The 16,629-nt window shown below is 42.1% G+C and overlaps 2 protein-coding genes across 5 annotated transcripts; one reads left to right on the plus strand and one right to left on the minus strand.

Annotated features, from left to right (window-relative positions):
- Positions 1-899: 899 nt before the first annotated feature.
- On the minus strand, positions 900-4,754 carry rdh20 (retinol dehydrogenase 20). Its single transcript, XM_088309085.1, has 5 exons — positions 4,191-4,754; positions 2,456-2,554; positions 2,190-2,335; positions 1,377-1,508; positions 900-1,293 (listed from the first exon to the last, which is right to left on the minus strand). The coding sequence occupies exons 1-5, from the start codon at positions 4,641-4,643 to the stop codon at positions 1,173-1,175; spliced, it is 951 nt and encodes a 316-aa protein (XP_088165211.1). The 5' UTR covers positions 4,644-4,754; the 3' UTR covers positions 900-1,172.
- Positions 4,755-7,989: 3,235 nt separating this feature from the next.
- lmod1b (leiomodin 1b (smooth muscle)) lies at positions 7,990-16,480 on the plus strand. Of its 4 annotated transcripts, XM_088309217.1 has the most exons (5): positions 7,990-8,042; positions 8,171-8,396; positions 11,488-12,782; positions 14,036-14,345; positions 15,067-16,480. In XM_088309217.1, the coding sequence occupies exons 1-5, from the start codon at positions 7,990-7,992 to the stop codon at positions 15,091-15,093; spliced, it is 1,911 nt and encodes a 636-aa protein (XP_088165343.1). In that variant the 3' UTR covers positions 15,094-16,480. The 4 variants fall into 4 exon arrangements, with proteins under 4 accessions (XP_088165343.1, XP_088165340.1, XP_088165339.1 ...); XM_088309214.1 differs by having other exon boundaries at positions 8,030-8,396; XM_088309213.1 differs by lacking the exon at positions 15,067-16,480 and adding an exon at positions 14,753-14,834 and having other exon boundaries at positions 8,030-8,396.
- The last annotated feature ends 149 nt before the right edge of the window (positions 16,481-16,629 follow it).

Raw genomic sequence — 16,629 nt, forward strand, 5'->3', positions numbered from 1 at the left:
TTAACTCTTAGCTTATCTAGTAACTACATTGTACATTACACAACAAAAGTTCCACGTCACAATCCAAGTCTGTGGCTTTTGAAAATGATCAACATCGTGTTTCTTTAAATATTTGCTTGATTCTTCTTTTTTTTTTTTTTTTTTTTCTTAAATCTTGCAGTAACTTCACACTGCGGGGTCTGGAGGGTGGTCTTTGGTCATCTATGTCAAACATAGATGCATTGTCAAAGATGCTTTGTGACCGGCAGAGCAATTATATGATCATCCACTAGATGGCAGCAGTTACAATTAACCGATATATCCGTCGTGAGGTAAAGGGTAACTCAACCCCCTGACACTTGTTCCATCCCTCACTAATATTCGATAAAGTCCCACATTATGTTGAGGACCATTCAGTCTGCGAGGGTGGAGAGTGACGTGGCTATGATTGACAGCAGCAGAGACAAACTACGAGCTAAATCATTATCCAAATTCTACGCTAATAAATCATTAACCCGAAATTGATAAAGATGTTCCACAAACGCTATTACAACTCGCTGCACAGGCGTGTATCAAGATGAGCTGCTTATGTAACCAGAGTGACAACGTCAAGATTCCGAAAGTGACGTCAGTATCCCCAGTTTGTCCAACCAGAGGAAAGAAATTTCAAACAATTCCCATGCAGATCAATGTTTAACTTGAAAACTCCACACAGCTGTTTTTTGCCCCAAATTCAAGAGTTCAACAAATATGCACAAAAATAATGCATTAGAAGACTCCTGTTATAGTTTATCAGCAAAAAAAAAAAAAAAAGTTGGTTTGGTGACGAGTACCGCTTTAAACAAAACCGGACCCAGTTGTGGAATTTGTGTAAGGTAATATATGTTCTTTGATTCAAAGGTCAACTAGGGAAACACTGCTTTTGACAACGTAGGGGATTTCTTTAATTGTATGAACACATACAATACAAGTTACAGATTTGCATCATTTCATAGTTTTTTTTTTGTTTTGTTAAGTTTGAACATAACGGCAGAGCTGATAACCACTTGTCTGAGTCGTCATTTCGCCTTCTGCATTTGTTCAACAGTTCTGACCTTCAGTATGTGAAACCTGCTGGTAGCCCAGTGTTGTTTAATCTGACATGACTTTTTGTATGAAATATATTATATGTATAAGATGCAACGATTGAAAACTTATGCAAGCGAGTTGACACCGTTTAACATTTGTTTCTTCTTGGCCTCAATGAAGGGATACATGCACTTGTCGGAACCCATGAAACGATACGAAACCACATTGGATTCCCATGGCAGTAACCTGAAAGACAGACCCCCCAAAAAATTTTAAAAAATTATATACAAGTTCCGGTCAGTGTGAGTGGGGCGAGACATGATACTGACGCTCTGCAGATGACTGGCAGGTAGGTGAGACGAGGAATGCACACTATGGGTTGGTCTATGAGGATGGCGTTCATGGCCTGTTCCACGCAGTACTGCGGATCCAGAGGAGGCAGGACAAGCTCCATCTCATCTCCGTTGGCAGTCACCAGAATTTTAGTGGTAAATCATCAAAATCAAAATGAGAATACAAATTCACTTATTCTGTTGTATTTGTCCTCATTATTTATTTAATTTATTTTTCTTGGGGGCGGGGGTAGGGGGGTTGCAATTAAGGGCTGGTTTAAGCCAAATTGCCTGGGCCAATGTATTTTTTATTTATTTATTTATTTATTTATTCCCTCGTGCCAGCCCTGGTAGCAGGCTTAACAATTAAATCAATTCCAATTGATGTTACAATTTAGTAGAATGCAACTTTCAAATGTAATTTTTTTAAAATTGTGTGCATTTTTTTTAATTATATGACTATGTTATTCATTTATTAGTGTCTAGATAAGTTCAGTGCTTAATAAGTGCAGTCCACATTGTCATATAATTATTTCATGAAACATGAAATGTTAAAGCAATCAAGCCACAGATTTATTTTCATTATTTTTAATCTTGATTTCTGATTTACAGACTTTTGTTAATGCCACACTTGTTTGGGAGAATTTTGTAAAGGTGTCATAGTGAATGCTTCAAAGAAACATTTATATACTATAAAGCTGTGATAAAAAATTATATAAATAGGATTTATATGAAATCACAATTTATATATTGCTGGGAAATCTCACGGCACCGCTTGTACTAGTCTGAAAAGACATAACCTTGACACACCTTATCTTGCAGCCCTCAAACATGCCCGTGTCCACGATGTAAGGGCACACCAGAGTGGTTTTCACGCCTTCCACTTCCTCAGCCAGCAGCTCGTGAGCCAGAGACTCATGGAAACCAACCGCAGCGAATTTACTGGCGCAGTAGTCCTGTCTCACATGGAATAAACGCATCCGTTTCGGATACATGTGTCAAGAAACACTTGAGATTGCTTCATTTGTAATAAATGTTGAAACTGCGTTGCAGGTCATTCTCCAATCCGGATTCACCTCGACGCAGCCTGTGCTGAAGAGGCCCAGCACGCTGGCGATGGTCACGATGTGGCCGTGATCTTGGGCCTTCATCTGAGGCAGGAAGGCCTTCACTGTCTGGCACACACAAACGAATGCACGCGGAGTGACTTAGACACAAATTGCACAAAATGATGTAAAGGTACGTAATGTTCAAGCGTCATTTAACTGAAGGTTGCTCAATGTGAAGGACGCTTCTGTTGCGTGAGCAGCTTCGCATTAAGAGGATTGTAAGCAATGCTGTGAAGGGGATCGCGGTGCTTTAGTTTTAACGACAATAACCTGCTGTGTGCCAGTAGTTGATGATGAAAACACATTTTGCAATTCAACTTTTCTATTCGTTATGAAAAAGCCTGAGCATTAGCTCCCATAGATTGATCGTTTTTGTGAGGGAGCACAAAAAAATTTAGAGGAAACGCAGAAGAGTTTTTTTTTTTTTCACCGGGCTCTGTATGGGAAGCTGTAGTATTTTTTGTTGTTCCTAGCAGAAGATAAAGAATATTATCAGCCTCTTAAAATCATGGCCAAGTCCAATTTTGACCCTAATTATTTTTGGGACTTAAAATCTCCTAAGGTGCTGGCCAGGTATGATAAAATTGTCTACATGCTTCGTTAAAAAAAAGGAATTTATTTTTACGCCTGAAATTAAATTATTAATCAATATAATCTAATCAGTATTCACTTCAGTTTGTGTTTTCTAAAATAAAAAAAGAAAAATATGACTTATAAGCCTGTGAGTAGTCATATTGTCTGTTGATGCGTTGCTCCACCATTTGTTTTCATATAGCCATATCCTAAAAGATTATAACTACGGCAATTGCATTGTTTGTTAACATTAAGAGAAACTGACTTTTATAAGCCAAACTTATATGGTTGTTTTAAATACACAAAATGTAATTGCCTTTGTTTTAATTCTAGTTTGACCGTAAACTTTAAATGGGAATGGTGCAACAAGACTTGAAGCCTCCATCTTTGAAGAATTGCTCAATATCTGCCAAACTGCTACTTTTTGTGCAGTTGCATTTGCTGCCATCATATAGTTTTTATAAGGGAAGTTGCTTTTTGGACTCATTGTCATGATTTGCTCCCCATCCAAACATTTACACTGTAAAAAATGGGGAGTGATTTTTTTTGGGAAAAATCCTAGTAAAGTTTAAAGTTTTTTTCACTCAGAAAACTTCTGTAAATTTTACAAGAAGAGTTTTCTGTACATTTTACAAGTTCATTACAGTTAAAAAGCCACTCCAAGGTTGAATCCACTTTATGTTTTTGTACATACATTTCATGCACAACAGTGCTCAATGTGGTTGAGGATCAAACCTACTACCTCAGGGTTGAGCGACGGCCACTTTTCACCTGAGCCATGCCACTGTTATGATCTGTCAGTTTATTATTGGGTTCAGGTGCAAACCTCACAATCCTAGTCAGTTTTTGGCATCCTTTTGGAGATACCAGCAATATACGTATCTCTAGTTGCAGAGCCATAACTCAGGTGTAGAGTAGCCATCTCCAAATCTGGAGGTTATCAACCTTGTGTATGCAATGAGCTATGTGAAAAAGTAAAAGCTAACTTCCCTTTCGTGTCTTTTCTTTAATTCAATAAATTATTGAAATTAATTCAAAAACTTCACTAGATTATTTTCAATATCACTCCCCATTTTTTACAGTGTCCAAAATAGGATTTTAATCTTAACTAAGCAAAGGTTTGCCTCACCCAGAAGAGTGCAAGACAGTTGACCCCAATGGTCTTCTCAATGAGCTCATCCGGACAGTCCAGCACTCGTCGACCCGCCACCACTCCGGCGTTGTTCACCAACATGGTGACATCCCGGCCCAGGTCCTTCCGCACCACATCCGCGTGGCGATACACATCTTCTCTTTTGGTGACATCAACCGTGTAGGCATGCGCCTTGCCGCCTAAGTCGCGCACTAACTTGGCCGTGCGCTCATTGGCCACGCCGTCCACGTCCCACAACACCACCTCGGCGCCTCGCTTCGTAAACTCCTGGGCGAAGAGGCGACCCAGGCCTCCTCCCGAGCCGGTGATCAGCACCAGTTCGCCGTCGATGGGCTTGATGCGCGGACGCAGCACAGCCCGCACGGTGTTGCGCAGGATGAAATAAATCATGTCCAGCAACATCATCTGCAGGTCCATGAGGAAAATCATGGTTGCTCGGCTTGACTCTCGCTGACTTTCACAAACGGCTGAGTGAGTACATGCAGACGGCCGAGCTGCTGTTTGAGCCGTCCGAGGCCCTCAGCCTCCATCCTGCTAGCTTTAAACACCCTCCTCCCAGATTAGAAGAAATCATTTGAGCTCCTCATTACTGCTGCTTTAAGCCGGGTGCATTTGCGCCATTGGGAAGGAAAAAGTACACAGAATGTAAGTCTTTGTAAGAAGCATGTACACGTGAAACACAAATAGTACTTACACTAACCAGTTTATTAGGTACAAAACCCACTTTTGCCTTTTATGCAGAACCCAACGACATTGGATATAATTACAGAATTTCTACACGTAGGTGGATTGGGGGGGGGGTAGGCAACTGCAGATCGGGGAGGCATCAATTCTCATACAGTGAAACCACACCTTGTGGCTTGCTCTTCATAAATTCTCCTTTTCACGCGTTGTGTCTGTGGAACCTAATACACACTTGAGAAATGCTTTGTTTTTTTCCTAACCCAATATCTGTGTAGCTTTGGATTTCCAACAGATTGGGTTACTTTTACCCAAGGTTGGGTTATTTATCTCAATTCCCAACCACTGCTGGTCCCAAAACTGAATACAAATTAATGGTTTGTGTCAGGGAGGTGCATTAGTGTAAAAACTGTGCCAAAAATATAATGCGACTTGTGGTGACCCCAGACTGGGCATAGTTTTTTTGAGGAAGTTCTGGAAATTAAATTAGAATTATTTTTAAGCACAGCTATACTGATAACTTTGTTTGTTGTTCTTGGTGGCTTGAACAGATCCCGTTATGCTTGTTGGATCAAAATCCTGACCCAATCTGCTGGGTCAAATCTTTAATCAAATGCTTTGGTTAAGAATAACCCAGCATTGGCTTGGTCCCTTTTGGACCTCGTACTGGGCTAGCTATTTCACCCATTTTCAGTTACGTACTTTAATTGCAGCTGTTTTCATAGTAAAGTAATAATCGGTGTCAAGAAAGTATTTTGAATTGATACATCATGAGTGAGGAGCTAAGCTCTTGTATGTCACTTTTGTTAGGGTAGATAACGGAGAGTTTTCACCGCATGTTTTTTTTTACTGTGATGAGTGGCTATTAAAAAGCTCAAGCATGCTGTATAATTCAAAGGTTGAGTTGCAAGGTCCGTTTGAAATGGTCGTATTCAAGTGGTTAGCAATCAGATTGTAGATTGTGAACAACGGGGGGGGTGTCAGGTGTCACAATTGCTGTAAAATGGCCGGGTCGTGCCGTTGATACAAACCTGCAACACTGGGCAGTTTGTAACAAAAATTTTACAAAAACCCGTGTCACTCCAAATCTTGCACCGGACCCTTGATTACAGAATTAAATGGCTGGCCTTTGGCCCCTGTGGAATATTAAAAGTAACAGAAAAGCATAATAGGCCAGATTAAAGGTTTAGATTTGGTTCCTTCTTGTAATCCAAAATAAAATGCACCATTGATTAGGCACTAAAACAAACACAAGAAAAACTACAGAAGGCTGCAATCGTTGGCTTTAAGTTTATATTGCATAGTTTTCGTTTGTTGTAAACATTGGTTGTAAACATTTACATGTTTTACTGTCAGTTTGAAAGCATAAGAAGATTATGTTTTTGAACTCTAAACCTCTGTGGTATTATACCTCAAGAAGGATTGTTTTCACTCCCAACACTGGCGTCCTTGTTTTGTTTTTTTACCTGCAATGTTTGGCATGTGAGCCATGTATGTATGTAATACGTCTTTATGTCGTAGTCGTAAAGATTGCCACACTATTTCTTTCAGCCTCTTATGTTCCCTTTATGTACATTTCATTTGGCTTTCACTGACCACACATTTTGGCATGAATAAACTCCAGCCAAAGGAGTTTCATTCATCTGCCCTTTTCTTGTGTTTGAGGCTCATGCATAGCGAAGGTGATCAGCCAAGAGGTCACTGATAATGCTCATCGGTTTTTAATCAAACATGGCGGTTTTAAGATGTGCTGTTGCCATGGAGACGGCGACCCTGTGATCAACACATCACTCCCCCTAGTTTGCGCATTAGTTCCACTGATCAACACCACATTTCAATCATGGATGGCTGTATGTGTCCCTTAAGGTGTTTTTCATGCTGATTTTAAAAATGTCTTTTCTAGCACATAAGGTTTATGAATTTTGTTATTGTAAAGTTTGACCTATGTGATCTCCTCTGCAAAATTAAAAATACCGTGCCGATCGCTTCTCCACTTAAACGGGCTTAAGCGGACAAGAATAAGAATGTGCACACGAACCCCGACTGGTTATATTTTGGACATTTAGCCACACTAATCTTATGTGAAGTGTGAGGAGGCTGCCATCATAGGCGGGGATGTCCGCATGAATTTTGGTGCCATTTGATCACCATTTTTGGACGTTGTAAGCAATGAAAGAAAAAAGGTTCCCAATGGGGAGTTTCTAATCGGTCCCTTTACTGACTCTTGTAGTACCACGTGGAGAGAGGAGGGGGGTGTGGCCATATTCCTCTGTAAAAGTAGGTGTTTTTCAAGTCATTGCTTATTTTCTAATTTCTCCAAAATGAATAGATAATGATAGATAGATGATCAAAAAATATAGAAACTGAGCTTGTTAGTGAAAAATGGGCCATCTTGAATCTTGTTCTCTTTTCGGAACTATAGGACAGCCTTGCGAGGATGCTGAGAATTAACGTGACTTGTGAAAATTAAGCCTTGCAGGAGAGTTTTTATGGTATATGAAAGGAATTATTGGGGAACAAATCATTTGTTCAGCTGCCAGGAAATGTTCTATAAAAAAATAACTAAAATTAAAAATTAAAAAAAATATCAAATAAAAAAAAAAAAAATTCCCATCACATTTTACAAAAAGAAATTGACCTAAAATAGTCTTAAGCTTCATTATGCAACTTCAGACTAGAGAAGTCGAGCAGAAATATTGCAAATTCCCTATTGTGTTTGTGTACTTTCCACAACTGGACCCATGTCAGGAAATCAGAAAACAGAATAAAAATCTCCTCGCCTCATTTAAGTGTGGCTTGCCCTGATCTCACACTTCTATTTGGTTGCTGTCTAGTCACATGCGATGTGCATATGTGCACGTCGAAGAGACACATATAACACAAAACACATTTTTACCCTCACCCCAAAAATCTAGGTGAGGGTGAAAAGGAGTTTTACGCGATATCTCGGCCAAATTCGGAATGAACCAAAATAGCAGTTGTGTAATGAGAGGAATTGTGTGTACACATAAGTAAACTGCTGCCCTTCCCATTCCCTTTAAAGGAGCGTGCCGTCCTCTAAACATGGACATGCACTTTCCCAGGATTTCAAGGAATGTCCCAGCCTCTCAGCAGCCCTCCGTCACCAACCGCCCTCTCTGCAAGCATGTGAGTCCGGCCGGGATCCACGCCTCGCTCTTTCTGGGACGTATGGGAATATTTTGGCCTCAAAGCTGCTTGATATCCAGATTTTTTATTTATTTTTTTTAATTTTCAAGCAAGATCTTGTCTGTAAGTATGTCCAGACGGAAGGTGAGAGGCCTGACCCGGATGGGGCGTCAGGTGAGCGAAGACCCGGACTTGGACACCCTGCTGTCCACGCTTTCCCCGGAGGAGATGGAGGAGCTGGAGAAGGACATGATGAAGGTACCAGACATCAATCCAGAGGATGGCGAGGTGAGCCTTCAAGTCGAGCCCGCTCCTGGCAACAACAAAAGCTGCCACAAAGCTGACTCACTCCAGGTACAGTCCTGGTGTTTTGTGTCTTAAATATTTGAGTTATTGCATGTCAAAAGTGGCAACACGGTGCCCTAGCGGTTGGCATGCCTGCTTCACACTTTTCAGGTTCTGGGTTTGAAGATCAGCTTTAGTATTCCTACTTCCGCCCCCCCCCCCCCCCCCACAACTCAAAAGCATTCCTATTAGGTTCACTGAAGAACTTGTCCAGAGGTGTGAGTGTCAATGTTTTGCCTGCCATTGGCAGCGAGCCATTTCAGGGTGGATCCCGCTTCTCTTACCAAAAGTCAACTGGAATCGAAGACTCCGAATCGTCCTTTGGTGTGAAGCAATGTATTATAGTTAAGGAAAACCAACAAAATATATCAAATGAAACGAAACATTATTGTTAACAAAATTCATTAAAAACAAAAATGCTTTTGAAAAAGCTAAAACTGACATAAAAATCTTCTGTTTATAAACTTTGGTGATTAATATCATACAGGAGCTTTCTGGGTTCATATCAAATGTATTTATTTTGCAATTCTTATACATCGTAGCTACAGAAGAAGGAAGGTCAGACATCGTTTCACAATTGTAGTTTACTTTATTACACAGTACTGGTACGAAGTGACATTTTGTCTATTATCTTCTTCTTGACAAATACTCCAGTTACCTAAAAGAAAATACACAAACTAATATTAAAATTAATAAAATTTCAATTAAAATGAAGCATGAATTTTTGAAAAAATAAAAACTAATAAACCTTCTTTAGAGACCAACTAGAAATAATTCAATTAGAAAAAAAAATAAATGTCAAGACAAAATAAAAACTAAACAAACAATTATAACCCTGATGTGAACGTGAGTATGTGCCCTGCGTTTTGCCGAAAACTTCTCCAAGATACACCCCACTTCTCTCATCAAACCTCAGGTGTTATTGGAAACTCTAAGTTTTCTCTCATTGTGAATGTGAAAGGTTCCTTTACAATATCTTCCCTCAGATTGTGTAGTCCACGGTGGATCCCACTTCTCTCACCAAAATTTAATTGGATTTACAGAACCTAAATTGTCTCACAGCGTGAATCCCGAGCGTGAATACCTGTTTATCTGTACGTGCGCTGTGAATAATTACCGACCAGTTCAAGTATACTCTACTTCTCTCCCCAAAATTCAGCTTTGATAGATTCCAGCGCACCCACACCACTAATGACAACAAGCACTCGAGAAAATGGGTTGCAGGATTATTATTATTTTTTTGTATATGCCCTGCTGTTGGCTATTGACCAGTCCAGGGTGGATCCCACTTCTCTCGCTAAAAGTCAGATGTGATATGCAAGACATGAATATAGCGAAAGGATGCATGAGTAGTTGGTTGTCTTTTTGTGTACTGTGATTTTGGCTGGCTGCCAGTCCAGGGTGGATCCTGCTTCGCTTACCAAAAATCAGCTGGGATTGGCTCCATCTCCCTCTTGACCTTAATGAGGACAAGCATTATAGAAAGTGAAAGGATGGATGTAACATTGAAACCTAATGAGCGTGTCCATGTGTTGTTTCTGAGAGTGGATTGAAGCAAGAGGCCAGCTGGATCCATCAGATCCTCAACGGGCCGCCAAAAATATTGTTTACCCCTCTGAGGCCTGATTACATTTGACATTCAACTCCTCGCAAGCAAGTGCCTCCTTTAGAGAGCTTTGTTTTTTTTTTAAATGTGCTTTTGTTTGATTCGGTTTGATTTGATTTGAAGCACTGTGCTCCACTGTCGAGAAGTTTCTTTGCACTCTGGGCGTACGGCTCCTTAATCCCGGGCCTTGGTGGAATTCCTCGGTTGATCGCGCCTACGCTCACTGCCTTTTAAGGATGCAGCCGCTGGCCTGGCTCGCCACGGGGATTGCAAATCAAACACTTGGCGAACCTGAGCCTTAAAAAAAAAAAAAAAAAGACCAAGAAGATGGCCACTATAAACACATGCCGTGTCGCAGACAGATGAGGAGCCGGGCGGTCAGAAAGGGACGCGGAAGTCGAGTTTGCCCAAGCGAGGTGTACTCACACATCAGAACGTATTTCAGCATCTGTCCAACTTGCCAATCTTAGTCAAGAAAGGCCTAATTTTGTTTTATAACGATTATCCTCCGTGATTATCCTGTGGTGTAGGGTGTGTTCAGAGTGATTTATTTCCCTTCCACATGTGCTCGGAAAACCACCGGGGTCGACTATCGGGCCAAATTTGAGCATCTTCCACCCTTCTGATCAAAGCCAGGAAAATTGTTTCACGTGAATATGAAAAGTTGTTGTAATCTGATTTAGGATTTCCTAATTTACATTTATGGCACATGTTTGGTAGAATTTGGTCAAGTTGTCACAGTGAACGTTGAAAAGACTGCAAGTAGATAAACTTTCATATTTGCACTTATTTTATCATAAGCCTAAAACCAAAACACTTATTTGTTATAATTCTATTAGTGTTCATTGTAATCCAATGATATTATTGCCTGTGTTTGTTTAAATAAATACATGGAAAGAAAATAATTGCATATTAAATTCTAATTGCAACATTGAAGAGAAAAAAATTACAATTTGATTATTTTGCAAATTATTCCGTCCTAGACTCAATTGTCAAATGTGTCAGAAGGTTTATCCTGTGTGATTACTTTTTTTGGAGTGGAGTGAGTTTCCCCCTCCAAATTCCTCTGAAAAGATTGGGGTCACCAATTGCAAATGTTTACTGTCAGGCGGGTTACACATGACAACAAATTAGTCTCGTTTGAACTCTCCTCCATCTCCCACCTTCCAATCAAAGTTAGCAAAGGCCCAATTATCTGTTGTCGCTTAAAGATTATTCTGAGCGAATATTGAGACTTAGTTAAGGAGGAATTTTTCTCCTCTGGTATGTTTGACAAAAAAATGGAAGCTCGACAATTCTAAATTTAAACCAAATCTTGGTGTGGTGAACATCAAGTTTTTCCGGGCCTGCCATTGTCACAAAACAATGTTAACCATTTGCCTCGGTCAAAAGAATCGGTTAAATTGGAACATGTCTACTCCACTTCAGGCATGGCTTGCATGAATTTCAGCAGTCTGGTTGAACTATGGCTGAAACTTTTGTATCTCCTGACAGGCTGAACGCAAGAAGGACGTCCGGAAACACGATTATCTGAGGAAGACAGGCCAGAGCCAGGAGGGAAACGACGCCACCGGAGTCCAAAGACGAGGAGAAAACGGGGCCAAAGGCGGCAATGGCAAAGCTCCAGAATCCTCAAAGGAGGAGCAAAGTCAGCTCTCCAAGGACTTAAAGGACGATTGCAAGGAGAAAACGTCATGTGAGGACAGCAGGATGACAGACAGGAGGGAGAACCGTGAGAGCAAAACAAGGGATGTGATCTCCAAGCTGCAGGAGAAGAAGAAGGAGGACACCCGTCGGGACGACTGCCGGAAGAGGGATGATACCAAGACCAAAGACATCATCTCCAGGCTACGGGAGAAGAGCGAAAAGGAAGGCGGCAGGGAGAGAGTGCGGCGATCCGACAGCTTCAGAACGCAGGGACTGGTCTCCAGAATGCTGGAGAAGCAGAGCAAATCCCAGGAGAACACGCCTCCCGAGGAGAAGAAGCCTCAGGATGAGGAGAAGGAAAAGAAGGCGCCTCGCAGAGTACAACGACAAACCTCCGAGAAGGAGCATGGAACGAGAAGAGGGGAAGAACTGCTCAACCACAGTGACCACGGAAAGGAGAAGAAAGCAGAAGAGGAGAAAGTAGACAACGGAGAAAAACTCACCAACTGCGTGGCCCCGACGGCCAAAACGAAGGAGGAAGATGCCGCCGACGAAGACGCCAGCATGTTCGACGAGCTCCTGGAGCAGGTCCGAAGCGACGACCCGTCCTTAGTGGAGCTCAACGTCAACAACTCGGAGGTGATCAAAACAAAGACACTCATTGAGCTGGCTGAGGCGCTGCGCCGCAACACACACGTCAGAAAGGTGGCGCTGGCCAACTGCCGCGCCGACGACCACGTGGCGTACGCCGTCGCCGGTACGCTGCGCCACAACGCCACCGTCACCAGCATCAACCTGGACTCCAACCATCTCACCGGCAAGGGCATCCTGGCCCTCATCCAGGCGCTGCGCTACAACGCCACCCTCACCGAGCTGCGTTTCCAGAACCAGCGGCACATCTGCGGAGGCAAGACGGAGATGGAGATGATCAAGGTGCTGAAGGAGAACACCACCTTGCTCAAACTGGGCTACCACTTCGAACTGGCCGGACCCAGGATGACCACCACCAACATCCTGAGTCGCAACATGGACCGCCAACGTCAGAGGCGCTTGCAGGAGCAGAAGCAGGCTCAGGCCGGAAACGGAACCGACAAGAAGGATACTCTGGAGGTGCCCAAGCCGGGTGGCGGAGGCTCCGTGAGGTGTGTAATGCGAATCGTGTTATCGAATGCAGTGATAGGGGCAGAGCTCTGACGCCAATAGCTGTGAGTTACACCCCCCCCCCAAAAAAGGGGATTGTACTGTTAATTGCATTTTGCATCTTCCCAAAAAACATACTCGAGACCATTCTTTCTAAGAAGGCCAGTTTCTTGCTAATTGGAACAGCTGTGTACATCCCCTCAACACAAGTGCATTCCATACTTTGTTTGAAACGGGACAGATGACGTTTCATGGGATCACAATACCTCGCTAGCTTAATGCTAATGCTCGCACCTATGTTGCATTGCTTCAACACTTTAAGCAACGGACTAAACACAAATGGCTAAGCAACAATATATAGACAGACATAACAGGACTCACAGTCATATGCTCTTTATCCTCTGCGTAGAATGACTAATATTAGTGCCATACTGATGAGTTCAGAGTGAAGTCTAAACTTTCTTCTGAATTCCACTGAACTCTAGCCACCCCTTTGTTATATGATTGTCTTCTGCATACTGGTAAGGACTGCCTAGAACTGGGGGGCGGGGCCAGGAGTATATTAATAAGAACGCCAGAATGAATTGAACAGCTATCTGTCTGATACTGCCCCCTGGTGGCCAAGGCGAGCACAGCTGAAGGAGCAGCATTTAATTGACGCAGTGTGACAAAAACTGTTAAATTCTTTTTATTTATTTTTTTTACGGGTTAATTTCTGGACGAGACAAACAAATACGCAAATTCAAAAGGAGAACACCCGCAAAGAGCTGTTGACTAACCCAACCGACTGAGCCATCCTGACCCCAGATTCGGATGTCTCTCTCGAGGCCACACCCCTGAAAGACACACATTCAACACGACACTACAGGATGTACAGTACTTACTCTCCTTATTACGGGAAACTCCACTGGCACGCGGGCTAATAATTAGCATCTATGTGGCAGTTGATTTCTATATTGTATATTCTTTATACTCTGTGAAGAATGACTGTTACTGCTGTGCCGAAAAGCTAAGAGAGGAGCTGAGCTTTCAGAAAAGTATATCTGTATGTCTGTTTTTAGTTCTATTTAATTACGGAATGTGATGATTTCATTTAAGTTAAACGTTTGGCCTTGCGGAAAATGCACACCCATAGACAACATGATCGTTGTAAATCATGTCCTGGGAAACTTGGAATGGAACAGGAGTCGCTGCCCAGTTGTCATTTTCATTTTGCTGCAATTACCGAGTTCATGAAATGATTTCTGTATTCCAGAAATTCCTCCACATGGAGCTCTCCAAAGGCATCCCCCAAACCGTCACCCATGCCCTCGCCCATGCCTTCGCCCAAGCTGACCCCCAAGAGGGCAACCGGGGCTGCCCCGCCACCACCGCCGCCCCCACCCCCACCTGGGGGAGGGCCCCCACCTCCTCCGCCTCTCATGCTAGAAGTGGACTCCTTGAGGAACTCTTTGACGCCTGTTTCGAGGAGGAGCATGGACGGGAAGAGCCGAGGGGGCGCAAAGAACTCCAGGGACCAGCTGCTCGCCTCCATTAGGGGGAGCAACATCCAACTACTCAAGAAGGTGAGTCCAGTTCAGTGAAACAAAAAAGTTAACAAACAAACGGTTGAAATGATGAAAACTTTACCCAAGCTTTTTTTTTATTTTCAAATATGACAAATACCCCATATTACCTAATAAAAACATCTCGCACTAAAGTAATAAAATAAAATACATCAAACCCACTCTGAAAAATAAATTTATGAGTATCTCAAAATGAAAAACCATAAATCAACATGAATCTGTCATTGAACTCCTGTTAATACCAAAGATACGTTCCATACTCACCTGCAATTGGTTAAAATCTGCAATTTAAAGAGCGCATATCATTTTTTTAAACATAGTTTTCCTACTTCCACATACGGTTAACATATTTAAAGTATAATTAAAATACACTTTTTAAATTACCACGGCGTGTGTCATGGCTGCAGGTTGGTGAGGTGGTAATCGGGGTGGTGACAGGGACGTCCGGTTGACTGGTGCGTCACGCTAGTCAGTCCGGCGCACTTGTGGCCCGGTGGAAGGCGGGAATGTGCAGCAGCATTTTTCGGGCCATTAATAAAAACATCAAATCCAAGTACCGCTCCGACATGACTGATGTTCATTGGGAGGTGTGCACACGGCTCGCTAACAGCAGCTCCTCCAGACTCCGAATTTTGCAAATGTCTGTGCAATAACACACTGGAATATTATATTGATTTCCTCATGTCGAGTCCTCTTTTATGTTTTGGTCTTCCCCCAACAGGTGCCCGTGCCAAAGTGGCTGCAGTGAGTTTTGCCATTGGCATCTGGAACTTATGAATCAAATGGACATTTTGCCACAAGGAGACAAACCCTCCCTCGGACGGAGGCTCCGTCTTGCGGGAATGACAGTTTTGACAATGAGACCGCTCTTTTATCCTGAGTACTTCCCACTGAATGCTGGACCAAAAGGACCCTTGTGAAGAACGGGGGCCACGATGGTCTCTGCCAGTAGTCTTTGGTGGTCATTTGTTATTTGCACTAAGAGGTACTATATGAAGCCCATTATACAAAATACTGTCTCACGTATAAATGCAAGTGCTTGACAAAATGGTGGAAGCGGTGTATACACGTACCAATCACATATGTATGGTAAAAATATTTTTCTTCAAAATTTGGGTGCGTTGTACTCAAAGTCACCAACAAAGTACACCACATCACACACACACGCACACAAAAAAAATACTCAGGCCTTTTCTTACTTTGATGCAAAGCATGTAAAAATGATCAATTATTGAGGTGTGTAGCCAATTTGAACACTCGCGATTGTATTCTGGGACCTTTTTCGAAGTCGATCGGGTCATAAAAATCCCTCTTAACACGCCTCACACCATAAAATGATTGCTCGGGATAATCTTTTGGAGGCATTTGATAATCAAGCCTTTGCTGACTTTGATCGGCAGCCAAGGAAAATACTCCAATTTAGTCCAATTGTCGATATTTGTGTACCCCGCTTTCAACGTTTAAATTGTCGACTCTGAACTTTTTCTGAGCAGATCAGGGAGTAAAAAATCCCTCTTTATACACCTCGCACCCCAGTGTAATCCACAAAGGTAATCCTTTCAAGATATCCGATAATTGGGCCGCTACTGACTTTGATCGGAATTGGGTAAAAGTGCTCAAATATGACCCGATTATCATCGCGTTTGTACCCCACTTTAGTCGTTTGAACCACTCAGTCATTCTGTCCAAACTGGGATGAAAATATCAGGGAATAAAACCAACATGATGGCCTGACTTCAAGAAAACAACATAACGTGGCTACGGGAAAAAGAACATCAAGGACTGTACGTATCTCGTAAACAAATCTCAGGCTAAGTCGATTTGGAAAAGTGCCACCGAGGAGTTTTAGCTTGGCAATCATGAGTTATCAGGAAGTACGAATCCATAAGTGTTGTACAGAATCATTCGAGCTAATTGATACTCGTATGTAACTGTTATGTAATATAGCTACAGTATGTGTTTTTAAGGCTGATATCAAGCTTCCTGTTGATTGCTAGCTTTTGAGTGAACGTCTTTTCTTCAATGACGTCATGGCACTTCCTCTCTGTGTAACGTAGATTTTTGTTTTTTCATTATGCAATGACACGCCTTTCTTACAGAGCCTGTATGTCTTCAATAAAACGCTTTGCTATGTTGCTGTTGACTCAAACAAGCAATTCATTATCAATTTATGTATATTCTTCAGATTTTTTTTAAATTGCATAAAGTGACATAGCATATTGTACTGTTATAAAGATTTTATTTAAGTTCAAAGCAATTTTGGAGAGTAAAATTAAAAAAAAGT

Source organism: Idiotropiscis lumnitzeri, chromosome 11, assembly GCF_059441095.1.
Source record: "Idiotropiscis lumnitzeri isolate Australia: NSW breed Sydney's pygmy pipehorse chromosome 11, RoL_Ilum_1.0, whole genome shotgun sequence".
Taxonomy (NCBI): domain Eukaryota; kingdom Metazoa; phylum Chordata; class Actinopteri; order Syngnathiformes; family Syngnathidae; genus Idiotropiscis; species Idiotropiscis lumnitzeri.